This window comes from Varanus komodoensis, unplaced genomic scaffold (genome assembly GCF_004798865.1).
Source record: "Varanus komodoensis strain SLA01 unplaced genomic scaffold, ASM479886v1 scaffold59_1, whole genome shotgun sequence".
In the NCBI taxonomy this organism is placed as follows: Eukaryota; Metazoa; Chordata; class Lepidosauria; order Squamata; family Varanidae; genus Varanus; species Varanus komodoensis.
Window position 1 is genome coordinate 155,460 of NW_025336221.1, and position 23,277 is coordinate 178,736.

Sequence of the window (23,277 nt, forward strand, 5' to 3'; positions counted from 1 at the left end):
GGGAAGGCTGGGTGTGTGTATATCTGTGAAAGCTTATAAAGCAAAGCAAAGACTCACCCTCAGTATTTCAGGTTCTTGGATGTCTAGAGGTTCTGTACTCAGCTGCTTGTTCCAATTTGTATGCAACCTGTTATTCCTAGCACTTGGAGTGAGAAGCCAAATCACACAGATAGCGATCATAAATCCAAGGGCAACTCCCAAAAAGAGCCCATTGAAGTAACTAGGGAGAGGGAGTATAAGGTAAGCATAGATCAGCATGGTGAGAAAATACAATGTCTTCACTGGAAGCGGAGGCTGTGGTAGACATAGGTCCATGTCACCTTCACTGCTGAAGGGCATAGCCCTCTCCTCAGGCATTTCCACCTTTGGTACCTTTTCCAAAGGCTGGTCGGGTTTGTCATCCTCTATTAAGCAGAAGTCATCAGAATACAGTTCACAGAACTCCTCATCTTCCTTGCTTGCCAAGGCAGACAGAGAACATCTTTCCAGTACCAGGGAACCCTTTGAACTGGAGTCCTTTGTGCTTAACAAGGGTGAGCTTCTACTTTCAGCTTCGGATGCATATTCTTCAGGCTGTTTCATACTCTTATTTACACTGGAGTCACTTCCATAATATTCCCCTTCAGAATCGCATTCTTCCTCCTTAATGCTGTAGTTGTTATTGCTTTCCAAATGGCCATTCAAGCCGGAGAGATTGGAAAGTTCTGAAGCACTTGAAGATAAGGCTTTGGGCCTGTGACTGCTGCTCTCATCACCCATTATTTTGCTGAGCAGCTGGAAAGGTTCATAAATCACTTCTGAAAGGCGTCTTTTTGTGTCCTCAATTTTGGCTTCCATTTCGGGGACTTTAAAAAAGGAGCGAGTGTCTGAAGGAGATGTTAAGGGAGAAGAGGGAGCAGTTTTGGAATCGCCACCTGTGTTCCGAGGATGTGTGAACTGTTTAAACAGGTGCAAGTTCAGTTTGGACTCGGGCGGCTTGTATGACACTGCTTCGGACTCCTGCTTTGAAGTGTCCGTGGACAGAGACTTCACCAGGGTTTTCATTAACTGCCTGTGTCTCATGGGTGGCGTGGGCTCTTTTGGTTCGATGTCTGTTGAAAGGGACTTCACTAGACTCATGAAAGGCTTTGAGCTAGTAACAGTGGATGGAAGGCTAGTCAAGACGAGTGACTTCGAAGGGGAGGGCAATGGAGAAGTAGACAGTTCGGATGGGCTAGGGGCATGAGACAAATGAGAGGAAGGGGAGAAAGCTAATGGCACGGTGCTGAATACTTGAGACTCCAGTGGCTTTACAGCTGGCGTGACGGTGGGAGGGGAGGGAAGCAGAGATGCAGCCATATTAAGCGAGGTAGTGGGACCAGAAGAATCATGGTCACCATGATCGAAGCACAGATCTTCCTTGGCTTCAAGTGCAGTTACAATGCTTTGGTCATCCAGTGCCTCAGCAGCAGAGTCCCCAAACTTTTCCTCCTCCTCCTCCTCCTCTTCCTCCTTCCCAAACGCCGAGAAATGAATGGTGATGGTTTCTCGGGAAACAGATCGCTGAACCTGCACTTTAGGCGCTGGCTGCTTTGAAGACATGTCACTGGTTTTCTCTGCATGGCTAATGTTCCAGCTTGTCATTGCAGGTTCCAGAGAGGCACAAGGGTCTGTGAAGAAGAAGCCAAATATACCATCAAGGCTGAGGAAGAATGAGGTTTTGTTCACAATCATTTGAATGCCACACATGAAAATAAATGCAGCTGTATACATGGCTAAACCAACCAGAAGATGTACAAGCATCTGACATCACTCGCAGCTCCGCTGGTGGAAAGCACTAGTATGTCAGAAGATAATTATGCAAAGGAGTTCTCATCACTGGGGCTGCAAACTCCGGCCTCAACCCAAGGGCAGCATTTACTGCCTCCCAGGAAAAAGATCTTAGCACAGGGGACCCAGCTTTGCTGCAAGCACTGGCCTGAGAAGAAACAGCTGCAAGGTTTCACTCTTTCCTGCCACAACACCTGTAGGGCTTTGAAACAAAGAACTAGTGCCTGAGTTTTGTTTTTCTTTTTTCCTACCTCCGTTTTTTCTACCTCTTCCACCTTTTGCTTTTCTACCTCCAATGTCATGTTTTTTAGTTTGAGTAGGGGCTGTCTTATTTTACTGATCTTTGTAAGCCATTCTGGAAACCTTTTTTTTTTTTTTTTTGGTTGAAGTTTGGCATTTAAATGGTTACTATCAAAGCTGAGGCCTATACTATTAGCCTGAAAGCCTTCTTGCTACTGTTAAACTTGGGGTAAAAATAGAGCAAAGACAAATAAGCAAACAGACATCAACCTGAGACATACAAGTACTCCTAAGAGCAAGTTTGAATGTGGGAACACATTTACAGAGTTATCATCTTTAATGACTGTGAAAAAACATTTGCAAAGGAGTAAGTGTAGGTGTGCATATCTGAAAGAAGCTGGTTGGCTGTAGCATATTCACTAAAGTTAATTGCCCTGCTGATTTTTTTAGCACACAAGAGTCACATGCTGAAAAGCTTTAAGGGAGCTGTGGTTTGGATTCAGGAAGACAGAGCAGGAATAACAGATACTGCCATGTGCAGCCTGTGATGTAGAATCCCTCACCCAAGCTCCGTGCAAAATGAATTCAAAACCCAGTTCCACATGGCAAGCTGGATCTTTGGATCACCACCTTTGTGTGCTAATGCAACAGTATGGCAAAAGGAAAAAAAGCAGTCTGAGTAATTCACAGGTCTGTATTCCACTGAAGCTAAAGCAGTTGTGCACAATTATTGCCATACAGGTAACAATTCATCCTTACTCCAAGTTTTCACACAGTGAGAACTGTATGAGATGATGGATGTTCCTGGTTTGTCAAATTACAGCAGATCAGGATAATTACTGTAATGTGCCTTCCAGTGATTATCATGGCAAGCAATTGAGGTTATTAATAGGGAGGACTAGGATTTCATAAATCAAAGATACTCAGTACCTCCAAGTGAATATAAATTGCTCACAGGACATGGCTTTCAAAGAGAGTGAGAATGTAAACACACATACATGTAGTTAAGGCAACTATGCATTGTTACTTAAATTATTTGTAACAGCAAACTACAGAGCAGAAGATTGGATGATTTGCATTCCAGAATAACAGATCATGCCAGGATGCTAATGGCCTTTGGTAAAGTGAGCATCATATTACACTGCAAAACCCTTCAGCGCAAAAGTGTTTTTGTGCCAACCAGACACTGCTAATACAAGAAATTTTTGCTGGATCAAAACAGCCACGTCATAGAGCAACTGGGGGGGGGGGGGGACACTATTTTGCTAGGAATCACAGAGGCCAAACGTATTCCACTTCCTTAGAGAACAGTGGTACAGAAAAGGCCTTAACTTCCCAAGGCCATATCCACACATGACAGCCAGGTACAGCTAGTGGGTTCTTTTTGACAGAATGTGAGAAGAGCCCTGTCCACCTAGTCCAGCATGCTGTTTCCACAGTGGCCAATTGGGTGTCTGTTGGACGTCCACAAGTAGGACCTCCTACTTTTGTCCCACAGCAACTAGTACTCAGAGGCATAATGCCTTGATTACTGGAGGAAATACACAGCCACTAGTAGGCACTGTAAGTCTTACATCCCATGAGTTTGAATACTCAATTATTATTGATTATAATTACATGTTGCCTTTTGTTCCTTTCAAGGAATTCAAGGAGAAAGTTTACATAATTCTCCTCCTCCTGTTCTCAGTCTTATCCCCACAACAACCCTGTGAGGTAGGTTGGGCTGGAAGTCTGTGGCTGGCTCCATGGCTGAGTGGGGACTAGAACCCAGATCTCCTGAGTTCCAGTGCTGCACTCTTAACCACTATACCACTGGTCTAGTTCTCTTTTAATGCCATCCAGATCAACAGCTCTCACTGTATCTTGTAATGAAGATTCCTTATTGGCTTTTGTCCATTTTCTAATGCAAGTTTGTGTTCATTTTTATTCTTGCCTGGACAAGGCCACTACATCCTCTTCTCCGATAGCTTAGCTCAAACTGCTCATTAGCTATGCTGGTAGACTCTTGGTCTTGGCGGTACTGTTCCTGACCCGCAGAAGGCACTGTAGCCACATTCCTGAAATCGTGTTTCTGAATAATAACCCTATCCAACCATGTGCTCTGGAGGGATTGAACCATCTTGACCTTCTCTTTCATCATCCATACCAGCTTTCCCCAACCTGGCACCCTCCAGCTATGTTACGCTCTAATTCCCATAATTCCCAGTCAGAAAGCCTGATCTATAATATGTATATTGGCCAACATTGGAAACATGATGCTGGATAATTGGCCTCATCAGCAGAATTCTCCTGGAACAAAGGAAAACTGTATAGAAAGAATGAAGTCTCTCTCCACAACCCATCAAGACTTGCTAGATTTTTCAAAGTCAGCAGCAAGTCTACTCCCATTAAAATGTGGACATATTGGAAAAGTCAGGAAAAGTCTATTCCATTGGTTCCCAACCTGTAGTGAGCCAGTCACACGTATATGCTGCTGTGCACAGCTTTTAGGTCTGACAGGTTGTTTGCTAATGCTTCAAGGGCTGTGTTTGTGACATCCCCCAACAGCCAAAACCAGAGGCATAAAACAGACAAATGTTAGGCTAGGCTGTAACACAAGCAGACTCGTCCTTTTGCTGCCATGCAGCCCCGTCACACAGATTTATTTTTTCAGCATGATGTTTGAGAATTCTGATCTCTCCACTGTAGTTTTAGGAATCTAGGCCACCTTCTAAATAGCCAAAACAAGGTTGGGAAATGGGGAGAGGGAGGACAGAAGAGCAAAGACTACCTTGAATGTCAAGACAGCTGGTTTGTCACCTTAGTAACTGCATTACTTTCAGGAGCTGTGAAAGGTGCCATAATCAAGCTGTCAAACAGAATTCATGGAAACTCCTTAAATGGAGCATTTATTGTCTTTACAAAAGGGAAAGGCACTGTTGTTCTGAGGTGGTGGTCCACATGCTTCTCCCAATTTTTAACACATTCTAAATGGCAAAAGACAAAGCAAAACAAAACCATCCACCAACCCAGCCACCAGCCATTCTCTGTCCACACAGAACACATTTCTGCATATACAAGCACAATAACAAACCAGAATTAAGACATCTGAAGAGGCACACCAACATTGTGAGCACTGTAAGTGATGGCTCTTTTTAAACCAACACCACTCTATTATATACTTTTCTCTGCTGAAGACTGAGGAAGTTTATTATTTGAAATTATTGTGTTTATAGATCTACTTTTAAAAAGAGCTTTTAGTAACCATAGCAGGCATGTCACACCACTGCCTTCACATTCAATAAAACAGAGGATGTAATTATAGTAAGTTAACATTAACTAAAGCAGGAGGATATCCTGGAACACAGCATGAATACATCCTGGTTATTTAATTATAGGGCATGTGCACACAAGGCCAAGCGCTATTCTGTAGACCCATGTAGAAGTTCAAAGCAGTCCTTCCACTGAACTCAGAATAATTCACACACAATTATGACAATTGCATGGTAAATGAACAGACCTTTGACTTGCTACATATGAAGAAATTAAACAATATCTCTAAAGGTGGTAGCATTTACATGCAGTGGCAAATCTTGTGAAGGAGAAGTGAAAGATTCTGTAAGTCATTTTCCCAGTAATTTAATGAGAAACACTGTAGTACAGTGGTTAGAGTTTTGTGAAGTCTCGGACAAGAACCCAGGAGACCAGAATTCCAATCCTCACTTGGCTACAGGGTTCACTGGGTGATTTCGGACCAGCCATGGCTCTTAGCCTAATCTACCTCACAGGACTGCTATGATGATAAAATGGAGCTTTAGAGGACTGTATAAACCTCCCTGAATTCCTTGGAAGATGAGAAAAGACAGGCTATCAAAGCTCCCATGATAGACATTTGGGCTATTAACGCTACCCTTTTCTCGAACCAAGTATATAAGCATTTCAGTGCTGCATTCAAAATTCTAACCTCCATCTACACTTAGCGATTTCAATTTTAAATTAAGTTAACCCCATTCACACTGTCTGGCTTAGATTTAGCACACAGACATTAATACAACTCAGGTCTGTATCCATCAACAACCTTTTTCTTCCACCCACATTTCAGAATGACAGGCAGAAGAAGATTCCCCCCTCCCTTCTGCTAAATGCATTACTTCAGACTATTTCTGAGTGAGTCAAAAATCTACTTGATGGTGCGCATGAATGATCCTGCTGCACTGTCTCAATAGCACATGCTATGCAAACAGCAGTTGGAGGAGCTAAACATTTCTCTGGAAATTTCATCAGGAAAGAAGACTGCTATGCCAGCCATTTCCCTTTGTCAGTCAGTCCTTCAGTTTCAGCGCTGAATATCTTAAATCTGTCATCCAATCATTTACCCAGTAATGGAGTTAAGAACAACTGATGCCTCAGTACGCAGCAATGGCATATGGCTGAGAGAGACACCAGCTGCCTGCAAAGCAGTTCCAATCAAGCCAACCTCCACATAGTGCAGGTTGCAGTCCAATCACAAAATTCAGCACCAAACTGTGCTGCTTTGAAACCTGGGTCATGCAGCTTCAGCATGGAGGTCACACAAGAAGGGGAGCAAGATAACTCATCCTGCTGCTTTAAAAAAAAGAAAGAATCATCTAATCATATTGAAATGGGCATGAAAATATTCCCTTTTTAGAACCTTTTACTGGAAAACACCATGGTGCTACTAGTCCGGAAGAAAACACATCTAGATCTATAGGAAAAATCACACATTCTCTTGACTGTTAACAAGGTTTGTGTTTACATTCAGTTGCTGTTTCCTTGGTTTGCATCTCTTCACAGTTTTGCATATTGTTACCAAAAAAATCAGGTGCCAATAATGTGCAAGACTGATAACCTGCGGTCTTGTAGTGAACGAGCAAAACATCTAACCTTTCCCACACAGACAGACCAATGAAATCTGAAATGGCAACTCCTGAATGAAGAAAAAGTCAGTGACCAGATGCCCAGAACCAAGATAATCTACTTGCAAACCAGCCGCAACAGAATCTGCTGCAAACCAGACTGCAGACTTGAACAGGCTCCAAAGCCATCATTACAGTGGTACCTCAGTTCACGACCAAATTGAGTCACGAAGAGAAATTTCAGAAAAATTTTGCCTGACTTTGCAAACTCCACATTGGGTGACAATCACGATCGCAGCCATGTTGCTGCACGAACATGATAGCGATCGTGGCCATCTTCCCTGCATGGGCGAGATCGCGGTCGTGCTTGGGGTGGCGATGGCCACGATCGTGCTCGGAGGTGGGAAATGGACACAATTGCAACTGTCTTCCCTGCCCAAGTGTGACTGTGATCGCGCCCATCTATGGCCATGACTGCGGTAACGCTCGTGCAGGGAACATGGGCGCAATCGCGGTCGTGCTGGGGGAGGGAGATGGCCACGATCTTTGTTGTTCTTTGTCACTTTGCTTCACATTTTTGTGATTAAAAAAATAGTTACAGAATGAAGTTACCTTATTTACATTGCACCTTATGGGGAAATTTGACTTGGGTTATGACCAATTTGGGTTGTGACCGGAGTCATGGAACAGATTAAGTTCGTGAGCCAAGGTACCACTGTATTTATACTAGTCATTACATTGAGAGCCGGTGCGGTGTGGTGGTTAATAGCATAGGTTTGGGACCTAGGTGATCTGGGTTCTAGTTCTAGGTATAGAGCCAACTGAGTGACTTTGGACCAGTCACAGACTCTCAGCCCACTCTACTTCACAGGTTTGTTGTTGTAGGGATAAGACTAAGAGGAAGAGGGGGAGAATGATGTAACCCACTTTGAGTTCCTTAAAAAAGGAAAAAGTGGTTTATAAATCTAATAAATAAATGAAATGGGAAGCACAGACTAGGCTAGTAAAATTAAGATATTGTTTTAAACCTTTACAATGTAGGAACTACCACCAAACTCCTTGAGTATGTTGGAAAAAAGCTCATAAAAAGGATATTTACAAAACACAGTGGGCTCAAAGATTCAATTGCCTCTTTTAGACATGACCTCTTTTGATCCATTTGTGGAAGCAAATGCAGCAATAACACATTTTGTACTATTCCTTGGAATTTGGTTTCACAACTTAATCCACTGAAATTGTCTTATTAGAGATGACAAATCAAGCCATTTTGCAGCCCTTGGGCTTGTTTCCAATATTTTTATTTTCATACAGTATTTTGACTAGTGTGAAATCTACTGTTTAGATACATCCTTTGCACCAATTCTTTCCACTGAGGTTTTAATTGTCTAGCTTTTAGAACAGTTTCCATTTTTTCTTGCTAATATATGTAGCGTTAATTTACTGAAACAGGACGAGATTTCCTGTTAATGAACTAATGGAAAAATATAGCTGCATACTGAATGAGTTAGTTTTAAACAGATATGTGTATAATTATTATTGTAGTTGTCATTAATAATAATTTTATTCTATACTGCTCAATAGCTGAAGCTCTCTATGCCATTCACAACAGCAGATAAAATTCAGTAAGATGACAATATAAAATATAAATAATACTACAGTGTCAAAAATTATAGTACAAAATTTAAAATTCAGATTTAAAGCCAAATTTAGGCAAATACAGTAAGTAGCACAAATTAAGATATAGGAGCTGTGAAACAGCTGACATAATGCCCCAATATACTATTGGGGCTGTTGAAATGCCCTTCAAAGGGACAAGTCTTACTGTACTCTCTGAAATATTAAATACTTAAATTTTAAAAATCAAATATTAAAACATCACATCACTAATACAAAAGGAATTGTCCAGTATAGTAAGTTTCTGAATATCTTAGCACACAAACTTTGAATTTAAATGCTGAAATATTCCTAGTCTGACATTTTACAGGATACTTTTGACAACATCTATTTACCTGGCAGTTATTTTTCCACTGACATTGAGCTGGTGGATCTCTGGACATCTGAGGTACTCTGGACATCTGAGGTAATAAAAGTGCTAAAATATGGATCAAATCGTGCTAAAATATGGGTCAAATCGTGTCAGGAAATACCCATCATTCTCAACTATGGATGGCCTACTGACTTCATGAATCCAGCTGCCAACACAATTGATCTGGTCTGCAGCATCCCTCCCAAGTGTAGTAACAAGTCTGCCCCATTATTTCAGGGAAGAGTGTCTAGTTGTAGGAATGAGAGTCCAAACATAGCCGCATCTCACTTGGATTTTATATGTACCATATAACTGGAATGTTATGCCTATGCACGCCATCACGGATGGCTAGATGGTGCCGGCTTTATTTTAGCGCCTGGTCATTCTTAAATGGCGGGGGGAAGGGCAGTTGTGTGAATAAGTCATCTTGCAGGCTTTCCTAGTTAACCATCCTTGTTTTGGATAGCCTGGAACACCACTTCTAAGGATCTAATATGCATCAGAAATGCTATTAAAAAAAACAAAAAGCAAAATTACAATCCTATGCATATTCAGAAGAAAAGCATGGCCGACCGGGAAACACAGGGATTTTCTTTCTATCAAAACATGCATAAGAACTCATCCCAAGTCTCCCCAAGACTCTCTTGTCTGAAACACACTAAGAACCTTGTTATCCATTTATTTCTGATCGAAGCATATTTATTAACATCAACAGTGCAATTTTAGTTTTAATTCTACCATTCATCAACGTACCATATAAAGCAATGCTAACTTTGCATCCCCTCTGACTGAAGTTTCATTAGGAAACTGAAGGAAATAATCCTAGCTCCAGTGAACACATTACAAAGACCATTTTTCCTGCCTCACATACTTCAAAGTTTACTGGCAAGGGACATCTTATACTTTTATACAAGGAAAGCTATCCAGCTGTTTTAAATTGAACATACATTTCCAATTCCATCTCTTCATTTGGGAGTTACCTCATCCATTAGCTCTTCTGACCACATCGCACATTATGGGCAGCCTACCCATCTAAAATGTTTGTGTGACTCAACTGCGAAGTGCCAAATGGTTGCCAAAGTGTAATACTAATGTCAGGAATTTGAAACATTTTGCCAGTCTGGCCCATGACTAGATTTGGGAACTACTGGACTCTGTTCGTTAGTCATGAAAAGGTTTGAGGTAATTGGGACTGTCTGTGCAAGAGACCTTATACAGTATCCAACAGCCCTGGAACAGGGGGAAGTCAAGGGTCAAGCCATCATCGTGGCTGCAGAGATGAGAAAACACTTACACACATAGTGCCCCATATAATAAAGATTCATAAGGGAATGAAAGGGAAGACGAGCTCAAAAAGTACGCAGAGGATAACTGATAATCCAGTGGGCTTAAGTATTACAACTCTTCTCTAGGGCAATTGATTCAGTTGTTTGTATTGTACTATATTTAACCTTTTAAATGTCGTATAGCAATAAATAAATGCTTTATTCATGTGTAGTCGTCTCTTTATCAAGAGATGACTCTACACATGGACATCACCAAACGGTCAACACAGAAATCAGATTGACTATGTGCTCTGCAGCCAAAGATGGAGAAGCTCTATACAGTCAGTAAAAACTAGACCAGGAGCTGACTGTGGCTCAGATCATGAGCTTCTTGTTGCAAAATTTAGGCTTAAGTTGAAAAAAGTAGGGAAAGCACTAGGCCGCTCAGGTATGACCTAAATCATATCCCTGATGAATACACAGTAGAGGTGACAAATAGATTTAAGGAATTAGAGCTTATAGACAGAGTGCCTGAAGAACTATGGATGGAGGTTTGCAACATTGTACAAGAGGTAGCAACTAAAACCATCCCAAAGAAAAAGAAATGCAAGAAAGCAAAATGGCTGTCTGAGGAAGCTTTACAAATAGCTGAGGAAAGAAGGGAAGCGAAAGGCAAGGGAGAAAGAGAAAGATACATCCAATTGAATGCAGAATTCCAGAGAATAGCTAGAAGAGATAAGAATGCCTTCTTAAATTAAGAGTGCAAAGAAATAGAAGAAAACAATAGAATAGGGAGGACCAGAGATCTCTTCAAGAAAATTGGAGATATGAAAGGAACATTTCATGCAAAGATGGGCATGATAAAGGACCAAAATGGCAGGGACCTAACAGAGGCAGAAGAGATTAAGAAGAGGTGGCAAGATTACACAGAAGAACTATACAAGAAAGAGCTTAATGTCCTTGATAACCACGATGGGGTGGTCACTGACCATGAGCCAGACATCCTGGAATGTGAAGTCAAATGGGCCTTAGGAAGTCTGAGCAACAACAAAGCTAGTGGAGGCGACAGTATTCCAGCTGAGCTACTCAAAATCTTAACAGACGATGCAGTAAAAGTGCTACACTCAATATACCAGGAAACTTGGAAAACTCAACAGTGGCCACAGGATTGGAAAAGGTCAGTTTACATTCCGATCCCAAAGAAGGGCAATGCCAAAGAATGTTCAAACTACCACACCACTGCACTCATTTCACATGCTAGCAAAGTTATGCTCAAAATCCTACAAGCTAGGCTCCAGCAGTATGTGGACCGAGAACTACCAGAAGTACAGGCAGGATTTCGAAGAGGGAGAGGAACTAGAGATCAAATTGCCAACATACGCTGGATCATGGCAAAAGCTAGGGAGTTCCAGAAAAACATCTACTTCTGCTTCATTGACTATGCTAATGCCTTGGATTGTGTGGATCACAACAAATTGTGGCAAGTTCTTAAAGAGATGGGAGTACCAGACCATCTTATTTGTCTCTTGAGAAACCTATATGCGGGTCAAGAAGCAACAGTGAGAACTGGGCACGGAACCACTGATTGGTTCAAAATTGAGAAAGGAGTTCGGCAAGGCTGTATACTGGCACCCTGTCTAACTTATATGCAGAGCACATCATGAGAATGGCGGGCCTAGATGAATCACCAGTTGGAATTAAGATTGCTGGGAGAAATATCAACCACCTCAGATATGCAGATGATACCATTCTCATGGCAGAAAGTGAAGAGGAACTAAGGAGCCTCTTGATGCGGGTGAAGGAGGAGAGCGCAAAGGTTGGCTTAAAACTCAACATTAAGAAAACTAAGATCATGGCATCTGGTCCACTCACTTCCTGGCAAATAGATGGGGAAGAAATGGAGGTAGTGACAGATTTTATTTTCCTGGGGTCCAAGATCACCGCAGACGGGGACTGCAGCCAAGAAATTAAAAGACGCTTGCTTCTGGGGAGGAAAGCTATGGCAAATCTACACAGCATACTAAAAAGCAGAGACATCACCCTGCCAACAAAAGTGCATATAGTCAAGGCTATGGTTTTCCCAGTTGCAATGTATGGCTGTGAAAGTTGGACCATAAGGAAGGCTGAGCGCAAAAGGATTGAGGCTTTTGAATTGTGGTGCTGGAGAAGACTCCTGCGAGTCTCTTGGTCCGCAAGGCGATCAAACCGGTCAGTCCTAGAGGAGATCAACCCTGACTGCTCTTTAGAAGGCCAGATACTGAACATGAAACTCAAATACTTTGGCCACCTAATGAGAAGGAAGGACTCCCTCGAGAAGAGCCTAATGCTGAGAACAATAGATGGCAAAAGAAGAAGGGGACGGCAGAGGATGAGGTGGCTGGATGGAGTCACTGAAGCAGTTGGTGTGAGCTTGAGTGGACTCTGGGGGATGGTGGAGGACAGGAAGGCCTGGAGGAATGTTGTCCATGGGGTCGCAATGGGTCGGACAAGACTTCGCAACTAACAACAACAACAATTCTTTATCATTTGTAATCCTCCCAGAGGACAGTAATTATGAGACAAATTAAATATTAAATAAGTAAATAAAACCAAGAATGCAATCGTGTGCATATCTATACATGCCTTCAATGGAAATTCACCTCAAACGGTCTTTAACAACATGTCAAAATAAGGTTCTTTTGCAATGGTGTGGAATACGGTTTCATTTCTCTCTGCAAGAACAGAGCCCCTCCAGAGGAAGTGTTACAGTACTTCAAGAACATTGGGCAAGCAATTATCTTCTGAGCACCTTTTGAGGTCTTCCCCATTTTCATTCTCACAGTTGGTATTTTGTTTTTCTCAGCCCCTGATGAAGGCTTACAAAGCTGGACTAGTCCAGCTTAGACATTCAGTGGTTGCATTTAGCAATTCTACATAAAGTTTTGCTTACGGCTGATTTTTGTCAGCCCTTTAACTCCACTGTCTCTTGACCACAATTAATATGTTTTTTCCTTCCTCCAAACTGTTGTACTTCTAAGAAATCTAAATTTTGTAAAACTCCTAAATCTTCAAAGTAGATTTATCCAATATATAAATGTAAGCAAATTATTTTTGAATAATTAATTTTGATAGAAGGTGTGGAGTGGAGAACTGCACATGCACACAAAATCCATAGCGTAGCAGCATACTCACTATTTCTCGATTTGTTCATTGCATTCCTCTCGTTAGACTGCACATAACTTTTACTCAGATTCCCACTCTAAGAAGAATGCTGGAATTCCTCACTCAGCTGCTAATATTGGTATCAAACACCTTCATACTTCAATCCACACACACTGCTGTTTAGACATTTAAGGCACAATCCTATGCATGTTCAGACCAAAAAATATGACTCCCAGTGTTCTCCAGTGAGCAAGTGCTGGGAGTTGTAGGATTTCTTATGCCTAAACATGTATAGGAAGATTGCACCTCCAGAAATAATTCTCTGTACACATCTGACATAGACCCAGAAACAAAGCTATACATAGCTACATCTGTGTACTAGCTTATTTCTAGGCTTCCTCATTCCCATTCTTCCATTCATTTTCTTCCCCCTTTCTGAATATTCACAATGAATAAGCCATAAGGCAGGGACCTTGTTGTTACTTTATTCTTGATTCTGCTGCCAGGTTGCTTGTAACAGCTAACCCATATACAACTTTTCCATCAGCTCTTCCTCCCACCTTCATATGTTTCAATTGTAAATTTTCCTGCTTCTCCACTCTTTCTGAAGCGTTTTTCAGTCTTCTGACCCCAACTACTAAAGGAAACAAACAGTCATTCCCAACTTTCAGGAATGTTCTAGTATCAGCATTCTTTCCCCACTTCCATTTAAAGGAACATCACTTTAGCAAATTCATGGAATGTTTTACGGGCATACGCATACACGCTTCAAGTAATTTATGTGATGTTCAATAGCTCATCTACTGGAATTCTGTGGAGTATTCAAGGCTAACAAGGGGAACATTCTAAAATCCACACTTCACAATTCTATACGAACAGAAGTGGCCTTGAATAGAGTTTTAAATTGCTGTTGAGGACCACCATTAGAACAACCCCTGACTACTTCGAACAGGAGCTCTTAAAAGCACTGGAAAAAATCTGACAATAATATTCTTCAGACTACTGACACTTGCTGAAGAAAACAATCTTAATCTCAGCAGCACAGAGATCAGGAAGACCTTAGCACTCCAGAGGAACCATTACTGATCCTGACCACAATGGTACAGTAGCTACTCTCATCAACCTGCTCTTTTTCTCCTGCATCATTGGGCCTCCTTCCTTAGCAGTGACTTTACCTCCTTCTACAGACAGAAGGCAGGTAGAATTGTTTAGGCCAGCCCTTCCCAACCTGATGCAGTCCAACATTCCTAGGAGGCAACACATCAAATGTCCAATACATCCATCTGGAGGGCTCCATGTTTGGGAAGGCTGCTCTGGGCAATTAGCTTATGGACAACTGCTCACCCACCTGAAAGCAATATACAGCACAACCCCCAGATTTGCAGGGAATGGTAGTGGCGAATACTACATTCATGGCACAGGACCTCCACAAAAGTGGAAAAACCACAAATGTCTCTAAAGTCTTTGTGCCCACTGAGAGATAAAACATGTGAGTGAGGCTGGTTAGTACTGAGACAAAGAGTGGGATGTCCTCAAACAGAGTGCATAGTTCCCTACAGATATTTACAGTTTTTCACTAAAGAGATTCATGGTTTTCCCTCCAGTGGGGGTACTGTGCCCCTGATGCCCATGAATGTGGAGGGCCGACAGTCAACCTTGGTTAAGTGAAACTACGATAACTGAGAAAGCAGAGACAGGGGTCCTGCTGCACTTAATTTGCCCCAAAGCTGGAGGCAGCCCAGGTTAAATGCACCTCCATAATTGCAAGCTGCCTCTACATCACACAGAAGGGTATGATCTACAAGTCATCATTCTGAAACATAAAAACCACCCAGAGCTTATTATTCGAGAAGGGAAGATGAAGAAGACTGGCATGATCCTTCAAGTCTTTAGCCTGAGAATGAATCAGCATTTGACTTCTGAAGCATCTGGGGACCTCAACAGGTTTACAAACCTAGCCCTTTAAACGGTTCATATTTAGCATCTATTCATGTTAAGCTTGTGACAAGCATAAGCAGCACATGGTTTTCAAATAAACCCCTGCAGTTTATTTAAAAGCCAGCAGCTTAAGGAGGCAGGAACACTAACCACAAGCCTTGCAGAAAGTAAAATAAAAGGGGTAAAATTTACAGGGTACATCCATCCAATGAATCCAATCACAAGCAATGTGGACAAGTAAGGACAGGCTACCACCTTCCCCATGAAGGAGGGAGGTTAAGCTGGAAAATAGTGACTTGGCCAATTTATACAATAAGCTTCAGAGCAAAGGGCAGATTCATAATTAACTTTTGAAATTCAGTCACAAAAGTATCCAGGTTTAAATGGTAAATTATACACACAATTCTGTGCAATAGTAAACAATGCATCTAAAATGGCTCTGATTCACTGCAATAAACACTCATATGACGAACTGCCACTTCACCCACACACTTCATTGTGTGGAAACACTGCCACTTAAACGCATACTCACACTTGCAACTGAAGGGGCCATGCTCTGTTTCACAATCTGCACCCACATGCTTTTTGTGTCTAAGACATACCTGTGCGTTGGTCCAAAACCCAAGCAACGTACAAAAATTTTCCCAGGTGAACTCCAGGACCATATTCACTCTGAGATAATTTCTTATCAAGAAGCAACAAAATTTAAAGTTGGAGCACTTTTTCATAAGGTTCCAAATACCTTATGAATGCACCCTTTGCAAAAACATCAGCTATAATTCATTTGTCTGCATTTACCAATGCAGAACTCAATTTGGCAAGGGAACAGGAGAACAGACTGACCTCTCAGCAGGTAAATGTGCCATTCAGAGTATCCACCAGGCTTCAGTGCGCATAGAACTTCTAGGAATTAAAATTACCTGTGCTTTTATGATTCTAAAACGTATTGCAAATATTCATTTCTTGAAAGGCATCAGCTTTCTTACTAACCATCTATTAGTTGTATTGTACTATATTACATCCAAAACTCTTAAATAAATATTCAAAGCTTGATGTTGTTACTCCCCAGCTGTCACAAATTTAAGATGCATTTCCAACTCATTTAACTTTAAACAGAATTATTAACCTGCCTAAAGGTAACATGCACTCATTCATATTACTATAATAGTGCGAATAATATTAACTTAGTGCCAGTGTGATGTAATGGTTAAGAGCACTGGGCTGGGACTCGGGAGATTTGGGTTCTAGTCCCTTCTTGACCATGGAGTTGACTAAGTGACTTTGGGGCAGTCACAAACTCTCAGCCCAACCTACCTCACAGGGTTGTTATTGTGAGGATAAGACTGAGAGGAGGAGTAGAATTATATAAGATGGCTTATGTCCTTTGAAAGAAAAGAAGGGTAACCAGATATAAATATAAATAATATAAATATAATGGTACAGAAAGGAACAATCTTAGGAAAATTCCAATATTCTAATATTCCTCCAATATATATTCAATGTTACATATATTGGCTCAACCAAGATGGGCAAAGTAGTATCAAATTGGGGAGGAGAGGCCTTATAAAATCTCAGCTTCAGATACACACAGAAAGTTATTCACAGAATATTACTCCAAATTCAGCAGATATATGAAATATACCTCTTTGAATGTCTTTTTTTCCTATCCAAATCTGACAATTTTGAATAAATATTCTCAACATCCTTTTGATACTAGAAAGCAAACCACTCTTTCAAATAATCCTCTTTCCTTGATCTTAGATGGCAGATCAAAAAATACTCAAACATACACAGGTTGTAAACCTGTACAGGATCAGTCAGTTCTGTGCACTATTACATTTTTTCCACCCTAAACAACCTAGGATTGGATATCTCCTAATAATACTTGTTCTGTTTTTTGATCATAATACATTGCTGCTAAAGACAACAAACCCAAGTTAGACTTTTAAAAAGTGTTTGCACATGGAGAAAACATAAAAAATATATGAGAAAGGTGCTTTCGGAAGATCTGAAATGTTCACTAAAGCCTTCTAAAAGTATGCCCCTTCCATACCTATTTGCTGGCCCTCCCAGTACCTGTTTTCATGTTCTTACTATTGAACACAATTGCTTCCACATGAACTTCATGTGTATCAGCTGAAGTGCAGTTAAAATTCTGGTTTTGCCCAGCATTGCATAAGCCTTAAAAATCTGATAATGATCTTGTTGTATGCTTACTCAGAAATAACTCTTCTTTTGCTCAGTGAAGATTGCTCCTGGGAAAGTAGCCTTAAATCAGTAAAATTTCTTTTTTTTTCCACAAGTAGCATCTGCTATTTGGCCCTTTAAATTAATTGCTTCCTGTTCACTCCCAGTATATTGTACAGAATTATTCAATTCCTGCTCCAGGGAAGGAGGACTACTTTAATCCTCTAAGACTTAGGCTGGGTTTGGGCCCCTCCAGAGTCAGAAGAACTGGTAACTTCTGTATTGTTTATTCAATGATCTGCTGTGAAGCTTTATGTTTGCTAAGAGGTCACTATTTGATGTTAGCCACATTGAAGGACAACAAGAGCACAAACAAAAGCAGCAGCTGCAGTCATGGCTTCAGAAAAACAAGTCACAAAAAAAGCTTGTTGTCCATCCTTCAGTGCACTGTGGCTGGAACAGCACGCCAAGTTGTTGCCTACCCTTTGTTGCTGCAGTAGTTATCTTCATATCAATCCACCCACTTTAGCAAGAGAGCAAACACACTCTCAAATACAGAGGAGAACAATGACAAATACCTTGTATTCAGTCCCCAACAGGTGGGCTGGACAGCAACAGCTTTTCTCTATGTAGTATGAAAGAGAGGGAGACAAGGAGAGGGTACAGACTGGGAGAAGGCAAAAGCAAATGGAGCAGAGGGGCAGCAGGGAAAATGCAGGGAGATTTGCTTAGCTTAGCCCTACAAAGCCACCTTTTGCCCTACAGAAGTGTTCCATCATTTCCGCAGTCCCTCAGTTCCCTTCTTCCTGTCACCTCTGCAAGATGGTCCCTCATGCACTTAAGGTAGGAACGTATATAAGATGGAGGCCATGTACAGGGTGAGCATGTGAGCCATACAAATCATGGGAGTTAGCTGTTGTGGTAGCTAGACTGTTGGACTGGAGAGCTGGGAGATCTGGGTTCTAGTCCCTACTCAAGCATAAAGCTCACTGGATAATGTCACTCTTGGCCTAACCCACCTTGCAAGATTGTGGTTCTGAGGACAAAATAGAGTAATGTAAGCTGCTTTGGATTCCTCACAAGAGGAAAAAAGATGGGATATAAATGCAATGTAGTAATTACCACCAGGTCACTGGGCTGGTTCAAATAATAGCCACGTTGGACTGCAGTGTGTGTCCCCTGCCCTTTTGAATGTTCAAGCCTGCTGGCGGAGTCACCATGGTTTAGCATGTCATGTAAAACTGGCAAAAATGGCTTATGTGGAAGTTAAACAATCCTCATATGACCCACGTTTTAAGTTATATGTTAACCCTCACATAAGCCACCCTCACTGGATTAGAAACACAGAAACAGAGCGAGTCAGAAGGGGCCTCCTGGGCCATCTAGTCTGACCTCCGGCACCAGCCGGCTCCGCTCATGACATGCCTACCATGTGCATGTCCAGCCTATCTTTGAACACCCTCACCGATGGGGCCTCAACGACCTCTCCCATTCCACATCCCATTCCACATCCTCGAGGTCCTAACTGTCAGGAAGTGCTTCCTGGCATCTAAATGGAACCTGGGTTCCCTGAGCTTTGCTCCGTTGGAGCACGTCCTGCCTTCCTCTGCAGGGGAGAACAGGTCTCTGCCCATCTCCATGTGACATCCCCTCACATACCTCATGACACAAGCCATGGCCACTGACCACCAAGGTTTGAATATTCAGAAAGGCCACTGGCTGGCTGCTGTGTCCATGTCTGAACCCAGAGCAAGTATCATTTCAAGCATCAAACCCAGCTCATGATCCTGGCTTGTTTTCCTAAATTGTAACACTAACCACAGTTCTCAATTCTGCCAAAACAAGGAAATGTGCTTAGATGAACACTGAAGAAAATGCTTCCGATTCTGCACAGTAGTAGGGAAGGTAGCAGAGAGGACAAGCCTGAGGTTCACCCAGCCTAATTCCAGAAAGCTAAACAGCAGTTTAGTGCTGTGTCCAACGGAGGCACTCTAGAAGGCAGCAGTAAACAAGGGAAGCGGAAAGAGGTCAGCATCAATTAATACTAAAGCTGAGAAAGATCAGGAGACTGGATAAAGCTATCCTTGCCTAAGCCCCCAAACTCTGTGCCTCTAAAAAGCGGACTACCACTGAAAAGGCTGCTCCCCGTTGCAACCCAGCCCATCACAGATGAGGTAGGAACCCAGCAAGGGGCTTCAGGTAATCCTCAGGCTGATCAATATGGAAGTAAGTGCTTGCAGTCCTATAGATAGTCACGACCCAAGCCAGGACTTACAAGGTTAAGGCCACACACTTTTGAATTTCACTAAAACATGGATGAAATCTAAGAACAGCCACCATGTATTCTGCCCAACCTCTTCCTCTCAGTCTTACAAATGGAGTTTCTAGGTAGTGGTCAAAGGCTACCCCGCAGTGGTTGAACTATGGGTTCAAAAGCACCGCAGTGGTTGAACTATGGGTTATCAGATCAAGGGGAAACAATTGGTCAGTCGCTCTCCCTCTAGGACAGATCACCACTCAATAGAACATGATACTCTGCTAGAAGTAAACTCACTTATAAAGATAATAAATGCAGAATATACCATAGAATAGTAGAGTTGCAAGGGACCTATAAGGCCACTGAGTCCAACTCCCTGCTCAGTGCAGGACCCCAAGTGTGTGTTTGTGTGTGTACGTGCACGCATGCATACATGAACACTGTGTGTCCAGCCAGGACATGGGCTGTGCATAGGAGTAGAGTGCTTGAAAACCGCAACAGATAGTTAGAGACAGGAGGCAAAGGATTTAAGCAGCAGGAGGTAGCCACAGTGAATGAATGCGGTCTCACATTGCTGATCAACAGGGCATTATATTTTTTAAGCAGGGAGAAATGATAGAGCAGCTCCTGCCGACTGCTGTGAGAAACCACAAAGATAATAAGATTTTGCCTTAAGCTCTGCCTCTTTGGGAACAAATCTGTTACCCTGTGCACAATCTTAACTGATTAATGCCACTGTGAAGAAATACAACATTCAAAAAATAAATCCACAAAGCTGTACTGAATAATCCAGATGCCTTCTGAAAAGGCTGTGTAAGCCTTGGGAAAAAAAAGTGGAGCAGATAAGAACTGGAAGCCCTTATACAACTCAGGAAATTGCCAACAACCTTGCCAAACACAGTTTAGTGTGCAATGTGAAGAACAGTGAGGAATGGAACAGCTTTCTATTCCATCATTTTTCACCTATCAGATAAAAAAAGTTCAAGGGGCTGAACCTTTTTTTTTTAAAAAAATCCACTTTTAATTTGCTCTGAAGTAGGAGGTGTCAAGCAAATAGGAGCGTAGGTGAGAAGGTTTCTTTGGGGAAAGAGGCTCCCAATTCAAGCCTTTGGGATTCAAACCCTCATAGAAAAAGCCATAAGGACTATGTTCCTATTATTAAATAAACCATAGTTAAGAAAGCATGGGTGGTCAGTGAGCATGCAGAAGCAACTGTGTTGGCTCATCCACTCAACTGCTTCTGCTTTGCTGAACAATGCAGAAAAGCCCCATTTCTGGTTGTTCGCTATCATGTCCAAACCAAGAACTTTGGGTTGGTGAGGGACAAGCTATCCATAATTTTACCCACAGTTTGGTAAAAACTCTGAGTAGTTTCTTTCTCGGCAACCTAGAACAGTGGGTTCAGAGATCCAGAGGGAAAACAAGATGGAAGCAAACAGTTGGAAGTCAATATGCTGGCAAACAACCCACAATAAGCAACCCATTTAAAGCATGGGCCATTTAATCATTCAAACCAGGTCACAGGACAAAGCCAAGGAAATACTCCAGGCAAGGCATCCCCAAGCACATTTGTGCCTTTGTATGAGAGAAAACAGTACTCAAACCGTCATGTGGGAATGTTACACAATCTGTAACTGTGAAAGAGATCACACATATCCTGCTAAAGAGGGCTTTCCCTCAATCATAATCACATCTTTCCTGTATGCATCAGCAAGAAGTGTGAGCACAGACACTTTCCTTCTATTTAGTCAAATAAACAAACTGCTTCCTGCTAAGCTCCCCTGCAAAAAAATTATTAAGTCAACTCATTAACTGAAGTTTTTGCTTGTTCACTGCAACGCAGCATTCACTGAATTAAAGATCCACTGACTCTTTAAACTCTGAAGAACATCTAGAATTGTCCTCCTGTAAATAGCCAATTTTGCTGAACTTTTACAGTCGTGCCATCCACAATAACAAGGCCTTAAAGAGTTTACTACATGAAGGACTTTTCAGTGATGGTACCACTTTGACTGAATGCCCTTCCCTCAGGGATGCCTGTCTAGCCTCAACACTTCAGGTGTCAGATGAAAGCCTAGCTTTTTTCTGAAGGCTTTCAAGATTGGCTGAGGCCATTTTTGCATATTAAGAAAGTGAAGAGTGTTTTTCATCTCTTTCTCTCTGTCTTTCCAACTGTTTTGGCTTAGAATAGTGTTAGTTATTTCTTGCAATTAATTGCCTCTTCAGGGTTGTTGTTTTAAAAAACCTCCAAACCACATAATGCCCTCCTCCAAACTACAGTGAGTATAAAGCAAGACAGGATATACTTTTAATAAATAAAGTAAGTGTAATGGATTTATTTTGCCATTAATCCTGATCTATGTTCTACAGAAGGTATTCATTTTGCATAGAAATCTTTGTATGCCAGGTAAGTTAATTGAGTATTTATATGCTAAAAGATAAATTTATTACACACTATTCTGCTTCAATTTCATGCAAAGGATGGGACTCTAGTTCACAACTCAAGGTTGTAGTCCCCTCTTGACTGTGAAGCTCACTGAATGACTTTGGGCCAGACATTGAACGACTCTCAGCCCAGCCTACCTCACAGGGGTGTTCTTGTGAAGACAAACTAGGAAAAAAGGAGACGTTTGTAAACTGCCTGGGGTTCCTTGCAAGAGAAGAAAGATAAGGTATGTGCGATGTAATAAAATCATAACATCTTCCTCTGAATGAAATGATTATTCTAATGATAGGGATTTGTGCAATGTGTTGCAATTTGCACTTGGGTTTATTGCACTGGTGGGCAATAGTCTCTGAACGTGCTGAGCAGGCCACTCTGGACAACCATCAGCTATTACGCATGCACTGGACATATGCCTAGACTCTTTCAGTCATTTGTGGGTGTAGAAAAAAAGCTAACAGTAGGATTATTGTAATAGCAAGTCAGTTACATCAGAATGTTTTACCCCCACGCCAACAATAAGCAATGGGGCTAGGAGAGTCACAAGGCTAGGGAGACTTGGCAGGGAGAAAAATAAAGCTATAGAATCTCACACTAGGAGCCAAACACACTACAGCTTACATCTAAGCACCGGATGGGTGAGAAAGGGATGTATTGGGCAGACAGCATGAGACTCTTGATGAAAGTAGTGTTTGTCACTAGTTTGTCTCCACAGAAAGCCTATCAAGCTTTATGTTGCATGGTTGTTTTTTTCTGCAAGAATAATAGTTTAACACAGATTTTGCAATAACATGCAAGGAAGCATGGAATACAAATTAACCTATAATCCGGAATGTATGAGGAGGAAATCTTATGCATATTTAGACCGGGAGAAGGCCTACAACTCCAGCATGCTTCAGCCTGCCATCCTGGTTGCGGCATGCTGGGAATGGTGGCCCTTTCCCCTCCCTAAATAGAACTTCAGCTATTAGGCAGTACAGAAATATAATAAACAATCATCCATTTGTATAGGATTGCATCCTTCAGTGTAACATTTTAGCCATAGTAGACAGGTTATACTTCAGGCTCACTATATCATATAAAAACTCACTGGCATAAAAACTCACAAGCATGGT

At 41.7% G+C, this 23,277-nt stretch overlaps 1 protein-coding gene across 3 annotated transcripts in view; it reads right to left on the reverse strand.

The window, feature by feature from the left end:
- The window catches only part of TEX2 (testis expressed 2), a 92,960-nt gene that overhangs the window by 38,566 nt on the left and 31,117 nt on the right, over positions 1–23,277 (reverse strand). For all 3 annotated transcript variants that reach the window (XM_044449501.1, XM_044449500.1, XM_044449499.1), the window contains exon 2: positions 58–1,649. In XM_044449501.1, coding sequence (XP_044305436.1) covers positions 58–1,623 — 1,566 coding nt within the window. In that variant the 5' untranslated portion in view covers positions 1,624–1,649. The remainder of the gene's footprint in view (positions 1–57; positions 1,650–23,277) is intronic.